The sequence below is a fragment of the Pituophis catenifer genome, unplaced genomic scaffold (genome assembly GCF_029215685.1).
Source record: "Pituophis catenifer annectens isolate HBS135680 unplaced genomic scaffold, rPitCat1.0.hap2 SCAF_2, whole genome shotgun sequence".
Taxonomy (NCBI): Eukaryota; Metazoa; Chordata; class Lepidosauria; order Squamata; family Colubridae; genus Pituophis; species Pituophis catenifer.
Window position 1 is genome coordinate 39,829,861 of NW_027256882.1, and position 9,924 is coordinate 39,839,784.

A 9,924-nucleotide genomic window follows, 5' to 3' on the forward strand; every position below is an offset into this window, starting at 1 on the left:
ATTCTGGGAGTCGAAGTCCACCCATCTTCAAGCTACCAAGGTTGAGAAACACTGTCCTTGAGTATTCCTTCGTTCTCCCAATTGGCCACTAGGCCCCCTGGTGCTGCAGGGAAGGAAACTGAGCGCCCAACAACACAGATCAAAGGTGTAAATTAGGGCTGAGGTGTATGTTATCCCCTGGATGATGTATGCAGCTCCAAACTGATATAAGTACCAAGCTTTGGATGGCAGAAGACAGGAATAAGATTGATGTGGATTCAAATTGATGGCAGGAACATATGTTTAACAAACTCCAGATACTTTACAGAGGCCTAATACAGCATATGTTTGTTGCAGGAAGTTTCTTACAGGAAATACAAATACAAGGGCATAATGTAGCATATATATGTGTTACAGGAAACAAATGTTTACAGAATAACAAGTTTCTACTAATTTTAGTATTCCAGTATATTATATTCTACTATTATTTATCATATCCTTATTACTATTTCCCTTCATTATGAAAATAAAATGATTTTTATCCTAAGAAGTCAAACAGTACTTATTACTAGGTTCTTTTTTGAGGGAGCAGAATTGATTAAAAGCCTGTCTCAAATCAAGATATAACAAGTTACTCCAAGAAATTTATTATTTTAACAGCAAAAGTGATGTGGGTTTTAGTTGTCTCCTTATTTGTCTTCCAAGTTCCAACCAGTAGGTCCCTGAATCATCATTTGCCCAGGCTTTAAAGAGAAGTCTTGATTGATTCCTGAGAGAAATAAACATACAACCGTTATTCTGAAGCCACCAAAACGGTAGTTAGGTTTTCAAACGGTGCCTTTGAGATATGGATGCCACTTTCAAAGAGGTTCAACCCAAGTGGCAGCCCTTCATAGTAGGCCAGTTCTAGGCCAGAGGCAAAGCAGAGATTCGAGGATGATCTTCTCTGTAGTAAAATAATTTTATTTATTTTGGTTTATTATATGTATTTCGCCTTTATTACTTTTTACAAATAACCCAAGGTGGAGAACATAACCCACCCTCCTTCCTTCTCCTATTTTCCCAACAAGAAAACCCTGTGAGTTGAGTTGGGCGAGGGAGAGTGTCTAGTCTAAAGTCAGCCTATTTAGTATAAATAGTATTTAGTATATGGTTTTTGAGATTACGGCACCAGGGCTAACATTACCAGACTGTGAGTTCTAATTCTACCTTTCTGACTTTCATGGCTAAGGTAGGATTAGAACTCACAATCTCCTGATGTCTAGCCTGGTGCTGTAATCTTAACCTTAAAGGTCCACCTAAGGTGCTCTGTATTCCCCTTATATTAAACATGGAGGGGTTTGTGGAATCAAAATGCTGGACCCAAAGCAGGTAATCAAGGTTTGCTGCAGTATTTACTGTTTTTGTTTGTGTGCAGTGGAGAAATTCCCTCGAGAAAACAGTGGGAGGAACTCTTGCAGAGAAAGGGATGCTGTCAGGCTTGTCCCAGCTTGGATGTTTAGGAAAGAAAGACCCTCGAATCCATTTGTAGCAAAAAGGATACTTTTACGAAAGTCAAGTGGTTACAGCGCAAGAAAAGTTGGATCTGAGTATTCCTGTGCAAAGCCTGCCTTTTCCCCTTCTCCCAGGTCCTCCCATTTTGACCAGTTTTAAGACTCCAATAATATTAGGACTTTTGGTAACAGCTTTAAGGTTTGGTGCTTCTTTGGTGGAGTTTCACATTTCATTCTCATACTCCTGTTATTGGATCAGCTGACCTGTTCCAGATTGACACCTCTGGTTTCTGTCATCCTGTCATCCCCCTTCCCTGCATCCCCATTCTCCCTCCCCCTCACTGCATTTTATCACAAGATGCCAGTGAAGTGAAGTAGGCTGAAGTCATTACGATGGCAGACCTCACAGATTCACTCATATTTATACATTTCAAAATGGAGGGGGATTTTTATGCATGCATACACATTGGTAATTAATAACCTAACTGATCTCAAGTTACTTCCTGCCCTTCTGTTACCTAGAGAGGACAATGGTCTTCGTTAGAAGAAATATTTGCATCTTGAGATTCAGGGGTGCCTATGGGAATGTTCTGATAATGTTTATCACTGGGCTACAAGGACACATTCCCAATGTCTCCATATGTCTATTAAATAGTCTCATTCATATGAAAACTGATTTCCCCCACAGGCTGAATTTCATTCTCATGCTTTCTCTTTCTCTTTCTCAGCACTGCGTAATCTTCTCTGTAAGTTACTCTTGGTATCTCATTCCTTCCTTCCCTATGCCCAAGATCTGTATTTGTTTATGCTGAGATCTAGAGGTTTCTCCAGGTTCCTCTTCCACAAAAGTGCTACTTAAAAATGATTTGGAATGCTGATGTGAAATTACTATTTAGAAAGAACTCTAGTCCCCTTCTGAAATCATCCATCTTGATCCCAATTGCTGGCCGTTACTACAACCAAGCACTGAATTCCTACCTGCTGTCTTCTTCCTAGTCTGGTGAAACAGAATCACCTTTGGACTGCTCTGCAGAAGAAAGAAAAATGAAATATCAAGATAATATTGATATTTGAGATCATCCATGGCTTTGGGGTGAACTGCCACCAGTACGCTGATGACACCCAGCTGTACATCTCCACCCCAGGCCACTCCAACAATGCCCTTGAAGTGATGTCCCAGTGCCTGGAGGCTGTGTGGATCTGGATGGGGAGGAAGAGGCTCAAGCTCAACCCTTCCAAGACTGAGTGGCTGTGGTTCCCAGCATCCCGATATAGTCTGTTGACTCCATCACTGACTATTGGGGGCGAGTCTCTGGCCCCCACGGAGAGGGCTCGCAATCTGGGATTCCTCCTGGATACGCAGCTGTCCTTGGAGGAACATCTGATGGCTGTAGCCAGAGGGACTTTTTGTCAGGTTCGCCTGATCCGCCAGTTGCAGCCCTTTCTTGATCGGGATTCCCTGTGCACAGTCACTCACACCCTCGTCACCTCTCGCCTGGACTACTGTAATGCTCTCTACATGGGGTTTCCCTTGAAGCGCACCTGGAGGCTCCAACTGGTCCAGAATGCAGCCGCGCGGGTAGTTACAGGAGCTGCATGGCGCTCCCACACAACACCTCTCCTGCGTGAGCTGCACTGGCTCCCAGTGGTCTTCCAGGTGCACTTCAAGGTGTTGGTTATCACCTTTAAAGCACTCCATGGCATAGGACCTAGTTATCTTCGAGACTGCCTGCTGCTACCGACGGCCTCCCATTGACCTGTGCGCTCCCACAGAGAGGGCCTCCTCGGGGTGCCATCAGCCAAACAATGTAGGCTGGTGACCCCCAGGGGGAGGGCCTTCTCTGTGGGGGTACCTACCCTCTGGAATCAGCTGCCCCCAGAGATAAGGAGAATCCAAGACCTCGGTGGCTTTCGCTGTGCCCTTAAAACCTTCTTTTTCCAGCAAGCCGGGCTGGCTTAACAATTTTTTAAATGTTTTTTTAATTGGTTTGTTATTCTTTTAATTGGGGCCAAACAGATATATATCCTTTTAATTGTATTTTAATGTTTGTAGTTGATGTTTTTATTTTGGCTGTACACCGCCCTGAGTCCCCCAGGAGAAGGGCGGTATATAAATTTGATATAAAATAAAATAAAATAAATAAAATAAGGAGTACATCTTATCACTAAAGAATCTGAATCTAGAAGTAGGATTCTGAGGATTCCATGATTCATGGCATAATATATATTTATTAACTATATATCAAAATATTATTGTTTGTCATATGGTCAGCCAGATGTTTAGATTGGATGTGACATTTTTTGCCCGCCTACTCTGTCGTTCCCAAAAAGCTGGGATGGGCAGATATTTCCAGGATGCAATCTGTTCCAAGTAAAGCTGCCTTTTGCAATTGACTGAGAGGGATTTTGTCAATGACGATGGTGGTCAAGAAGTGATCCAGATGTTTTGGGATTTGTTATTGTTTTTGTTGTTATTGTTGTTGTTATCTTTATGTGAGCAACTAAGGTTTACTTAGAGGACATTAGTAGAGGCCCAGCTCTTGGGACGTCATGGAATATGCTTGCTCTACAAAATTTTTCACTAGCATTACAAAATTGTAATCAAATGAGTATGTTTCAGCAAAGACTGGCAATAAAATCAATTTTTAGAAATTGCTCCATGAATGAAATGGGCGATCTCTATATTTGATATATACATGATTTTTAAAAACATCTTTTTCATCAACCGCTACTCCCTTCAAAAGGCAGAACTAATAGCTGAACTTACGTGTCTCTTCAGCCTTTGAAAAAAGGCTCTTTAAAAAATCGCAGTGCTCTATCACCCTTTCCTGGAATGGCTCAGTATTAAGAAGGAAGAAATTCTGCTCTGCGGGATTATAGAGTGGCCACTTATCCTTGCTGGCTGCTAACCCAGTGGGATTCCTAAGGAGGAAGAAAAGGACATTGATGGAAACTAATCAAGGGGAGAAACAACCTAGAAATAAGGAGAAATTTCCTGACAGTGAGAACAATTGATCAGTGGAAGAGCTTGCCTTCAAAAGCTATGAGTGCTTCATCACTGGAGGTTTTTAAGAAGAGATTGGAGAGCCACTTGTCCAGAGTGGAATAGGGTCTCGTGCTTCAGTAGGAGGTTGGACTAGAAGACCTCCAAGGTCCCTTCCAACTCTGTTATTCTGATGTAGCTCTTTTCTAAAGGGACTGGTTTTGACTTGAGAAACTACAACCCAGGGGAACTCCCAAAGGGGACTTTGAGTGAGGGGTGGAGTTTGGTTTGGTGAAATCTCTTGTGATCCAAACCCAGGTCAGCTCCTCATAGACTCTTCGAACTGCTAGTCCCAATCCATCCTCCCCATTCATCACACCCTGGGCACCCTCCATCTTGCGAGTTTCCCCTTCACTACTTACTCCCTTGCAAGCCTTTGCTCGTTCTCTTAATGGTAGAGTAATGCTCTGTTTCTTATCTCCCTTTCGCCTCCTTTATTCCACTTTGAGAAATAATGTACCCTGGAATATGTGTGATACCATTGAACTCATAAAAGAACTGTTATCTATAAGTGACATTATTAAGAATCCTTAAAGATTTCAGGGCTGTTTCCAGTACAGGTAGTCCTTGACTTTCAACTATTCACTCAACGTCCATTCAAGGCTACAGTGGAACTGAAAAAAGTGACTTACAACTGGTCCTTGCACTTACAACTATTCCAGCATCCTCACTGTCACGTGATCAAAATTTGGCTGCTTGGCAACTGGCATGTATTTCCAATGGCTGCAATGTCCCAGGGTCACATGATCACCATTTGCAACATTCCCAGCTGATTTTCAACAAGCAAAGTCAATGGAGGAAACTGGATTCACATGATCATATATTGTACTTAAAAATTGCAGTAATTTGCTTAATAACTGTGGTAAGAAAGGTTTTAAAATTGGGTATGATTCATTTAATAATTGTCTTGCTTAGCAACAGAAATTCTAGTCCCAACTGTGGTCGTATGAACTACTTGTATTAACACAACCTGTAAACATACGCAAAGGAATAGCATGCATTACTTTATGGCTTCCTTGCTTTAGATATAAAGTGCATTTGTTGAATGGAAAGGCTTTCTTTGGATTTAAAATACAAATGTATAGAAATAAAGTGAACCACTTACCCAGTTCTGGCAAACTCTGCCCAGTAGTGCATCATCTTATGGCTCAGTCTGGCTTCAGCTTCTGTGTATGTTTGATTGAAAGGCAGCGTAGATTCAAGGGTTCCAAAAACACAAGGAACATCAGCACCGTGAGGTGCCCCAGTCCATTCAGGCCAAACTGACCATGAAGGGCGATGTGTGAATAAATAGGCATATACAGGACTCCCACCTTTCCTGATATTTCCTGCAGCTTCCCTCATTGGGCATGCAAATATCCGATCTGTATAGAAGTGGGACAGAGCAGAGCGGTATTGTGCTGGGCCATGATTTCCTTCACTGTACTTCAGTGCAATAGTCCGAATAAAATCTTCAGTTGCATTTGGCACCAACATTCTTATCCCTTTCAGAAGCTGCTCCTGGTTGATGAGATTGTGGGTGGTGTTAGGGAAAACATAGGGGAAAAATGAGGCTGCTTCATCAGAGGTTTCACCTATGAGGACAGGTTTGGCCTGAAATTGCCCCTCCTCCATGAGCTTTTCTGGATCACCAAGCAAAAACTCCCCATCTGTGGTTGGCCTGAAGGGAATATTCAAAACGAAGCCACCTTTGAATAATAGAGCTATTTCATGCCGAATAAGTTCAGAAACATTTTTTGATTGCAAGCAATGCACTATGCTGATAGTATTGTCCTCGGAACAACCTAGCAGATGAACAAATTCCAGTGATTTTTGTTTGGCTTCCTCAGGAGACCTCCAAGCCCAGAAGGCATTGGCTGTTCCACTCTGGATCACTGCTTGGGCAAAAAAGTCCTGGCTTTTTGGTGCGAGAAGTTGGAGATTCACAGAAGATCCTCCAGCACTGTGGCCAAAAATGGTCACCCGAGAAGGATCTCCCCCAAAGGCAGCTGCATTCTCTTTTACCCACTTCAGGGCCAGCTGTTGGTCCCATAAGCCTAGGTTCCCCGGAGCAGCTGGTGGCAAGTACAGAAAGCCCAGGGCTCCCAAGCGATAATTGATGGTGACCACAATTACATTCTCAGTGGCAGCCAAAGGTGCCCCGTTGAACACGTCCACAGAAGACGTGCCGAATAAATATCCCCCTCCGTGTATCCAGACCAAAACAGGGACTGGTGAAGAAGGTTGTGGGTGTGGCACCCAGATGTTGAGGGAAAGGCAATCTTCTGACAATGGTGTTTTAGGAGACCATATATCTGCTTCAGGGACATCCCGCAAAATAAATTGAGGGCAGGAATTGCCAAAACTGGTGGCTTCCAATGTTTGCTTCCATGGTGGATGTGGAAAAGGTTTCTGGAAACGCAACTTCCCCAGGGGAGGCTCAGCGTAAGGAATGCCTAGATAGGCTGTCACAGATGCAATGCCAGCCAGGATGTGCTTGCCCTTAATGGGGCCACTGCTGGTTATGACCACTGTGTCCCCATTAGAAGCAGAACTGGAAACCAGTGGAAAGTGGAAGAGGAGGAGGAAGCACAAGAGAGACGGGCATAGCAGACAAGGCATTGCAACAGTAGGACGAGTCGGTGGACCTGGAAAAAGTTACAATCAATATGAGATTATTCCAATACTGTATAAGCCCACTTTATAGATTGTCCTGTTTGAGCACAGGGCTGGACTAGAAGACCTCCAAGATCCCTTCTGTCGTCTATTCTATTCTATTCTATTCTATTCTATTCTATTCTATTCTATTCTATTCTATTCTCTGAGGGGTTGTCAAGAGAAGAGGGGATTGGCTTATTCTCCAAAGCCCCTGAGGGCAGATAATGGATGGAAGCTTATTAAAGAGAGATCCAACCTAGAATTAAGGAGAAATTTCCTGTCAATGAGAACAATTTAATTAGTGGAACAGCTTGCCTCCAGAAGTTGTGGGAAGAGATTGAACAGCCATTTGTCTGTCATTGTATATAGGATCTTCTGCTTAAGCAGGAAGTGGATTAGAAGATCTCCAAGGTCCATTCCAACTCTGATATTCTGTACCTCTGTAAACTTTAAAAACGTTTTTTATCATTCCAGAATTTTGTCCCATTGTACGAAATGAGATTTATTGCCATTTTTAAAAGCTCAGTTGTTTATCCTGTCAGGAAGCCAACCTCTCTATTTTAGTCTCTAGCTTCTGGATGTAATTGATACATTTATTTAATATCCTGCCTTTATTATTTTTATAAACAACTCAAGGGGACGAACATATGTAATACTCCTTCCTCCTCCTATTTTCCCCACAACAATAACTCTGTGTGGTGAGTTAGGCTGAGAGAAAATAACCAGCCCAAAATCCTCCAGCTGATTTTTTTATGGCTAAGGCAGAACTAGAATTCATTGCTTCTGATTCCTAGTCTGGTGCCTTAACCACTAGACCAAAATCTCTCTCTCTCTCCCTCCCACCCTTTAGTAATTGCTAGATATACAGAAAGAACTTAAACTAAGCAAAGGACATGTAGATAATCAAGGAAAGTGTTCTTTGTTAAACAGAAATGACATTTAACAAATGTAATCTCCTCCCAAGAACAATAGGGACTGGATTCACTTTCACCTTTTTCTTAACTTCCCTTTTAAAAAAAACTTTGTGCCAATATGCAGAATGAAATAAAGAAAAATAAGTAGCTGTTAGATATTACCTTTCTTTCCTTTAATGGCTGGCAAGGGATGGTGTCTTCTTTTAGCACTTTTTGATATTTTTGGTACTAGCAAGTTTTATAGTCTTCGCAAGAGGAAGTGATAGTGCTTTGAGGTTCTTCAAACATCCAGTCTGATACAATTGTGTAACTGGTTTTACAAAGCCAGCCTCCAAGTTAGTAAATAATTTTTGGCCAGCTTATTCCTTAGTTACAATCATCAGTAGTGAATTGGTGCTTGAAGTTGCCCATAGGATAGTTAGCTGAGAGGTGTTTTTAGCTGGATTCAGACATGGAGGTAGACATTTCTGTTCTTTACTTCTCAACCTGTTTCTGTAAGCTTAGTTGCAAGTATTTTCCACACCTCTTCCCTGTCATGCATTACTGCCTTGTCATGGCGAAGGGGCTTGCGTAGCTCAAAGAAGCTATGAGATATGCCATGCAGGTCCACCCAAGACAGACAGGTCATAGCAGAGAGTTCTGACAAAACGTGATCCACTGGAGAAGGAAATGGCAACCCACTCCAGTATCTTTGTCATGAAAACCCCATGCACAGTACCAAAAGGAAAAAAAATATGATGCCAGAAGATGAGCCCCTCAGGTCGGAAGGTGTCCAATATGCTACTGGGGGAGAGCAGAGGGCTAATATTAGTAGCGCCAGAAAGAATGAAGCGACTGGGCCAAAGCCAAAAGGACACTGGATGGATCTGGTGGTGAAAGGAAAGTCCGATGCTGTAAAGATTTTTTCTCCATAGGAACCTGGAATGTAAGATCCATGAATCAAGGCAAGCTGGACGTGGTCAAACAAGAGATGACAAGACTGAACATAGACATCTTAGGAATCAGCAAACTAAAATGGACAGAAATGGGTGAATTTAATTCAGATGACCATCAGGTATACTACTGCGGGCAAGAATCCCTCAGAAGAAATGGAGTAGCCTTCATAATCAATAAAAGAGTAGGAAAAGTAATACCGAGATACAATTCCCAAAATGACAGAATGATCTCAGTTCAAATCCAAGGCAAACCATTCAATATCACAGTAGTCCAAGTCTATGCCCCAACCACTGGTGCTGAAGAAGATGAAATTGACCAGTTCTAGGAAGCTTTACAGTACCTTATAGAATTAACACCAAAAAATGATGTCCTTATCATCATGGGGGACTGGAATGCTAAAGTAGGAAGCCAAAAGATAATCGGAATAACAGGCAAGTTTGGCCTTGGAGTACAAAATGAAGCAGGGCACAGGCTGATAGAATTCTGTCAAGAGAATACGATGGTCATAGCAAACACTCTTTTCCAATAATCCAAGAGACGACTCTACACATGGACATCACCAGACGGTCAACACAGAAATCAGATTGACTATGTGCTCCGGAGCCAAAGATGGAGAAGCTCTATACAAAAGTCAGTAAAAACAAGACCAGGAGCTGACTGTGGCTCAGATCATGAGCTTCTCGTTGTAAAATTTAAGCTTAAATTAAAGAGAGTAGGGAAAAGCACTAGGCCACTCAGATATGAACTAAATCGTATCCCTGATGAATATACAGTAGAAGTGACAAATAGATTTAAGGAATTAGGTCTGATAGACAAGAGTGCCTGAAGAACTATGGACGGAGGTTCGCAACATTGTACAAGAAGTAGCAACTACAACCATCCCAAAGAAAAAGAAAGACAAGAAAGCAAGATGGCTGTCTGA

General features: G+C 42.3%; 1 protein-coding gene across 1 annotated transcript; it reads right to left on the reverse strand.

The window, feature by feature from the left end:
- Positions 1-671: 671 nt before the first annotated feature.
- On the reverse strand, positions 672-8,285 carry LOC139309396 (cholinesterase-like). Its single transcript, XM_070933458.1, has 5 exons — positions 8,229-8,285; positions 5,621-7,142; positions 4,240-4,394; positions 2,451-2,499; positions 672-748 (listed from the first exon to the last, which is right to left on the reverse strand). The coding sequence occupies exons 2-4, from the start codon at positions 7,114-7,116 to the stop codon at positions 2,465-2,467; spliced, it is 1,686 nt and encodes a 561-aa protein (XP_070789559.1). The 5' UTR covers positions 7,117-7,142; positions 8,229-8,285; the 3' UTR covers positions 672-748; positions 2,451-2,464.
- Positions 8,286-9,924: the final 1,639 nt, after the last annotated feature.

Bases quoted from the DNA above. Each gene is read 5' to 3' on its own strand.
- LOC139309396 (XM_070933458.1), bottom strand. From the start codon at position 7,116: ATGCCTTGTCTGCTATGCCCGTCTCTCTTGTGCTTCCTCCTCCTCTTC. The intron at 4,395-5,620 runs GTAAGTGGTTCA...CTTCCTCCTTAG, and splicing joins GCAGAGTTTGCCAGAACTGG to GAATCCCACTGGGTTAGCAG. The intron at 2,500-4,239 runs GTAAGTTCAGCT...TTTCTTCTGCAG, and splicing joins TTCAAAGGCTGAAGAGACAC to AGCAGTCCAAAGGTGATTCT.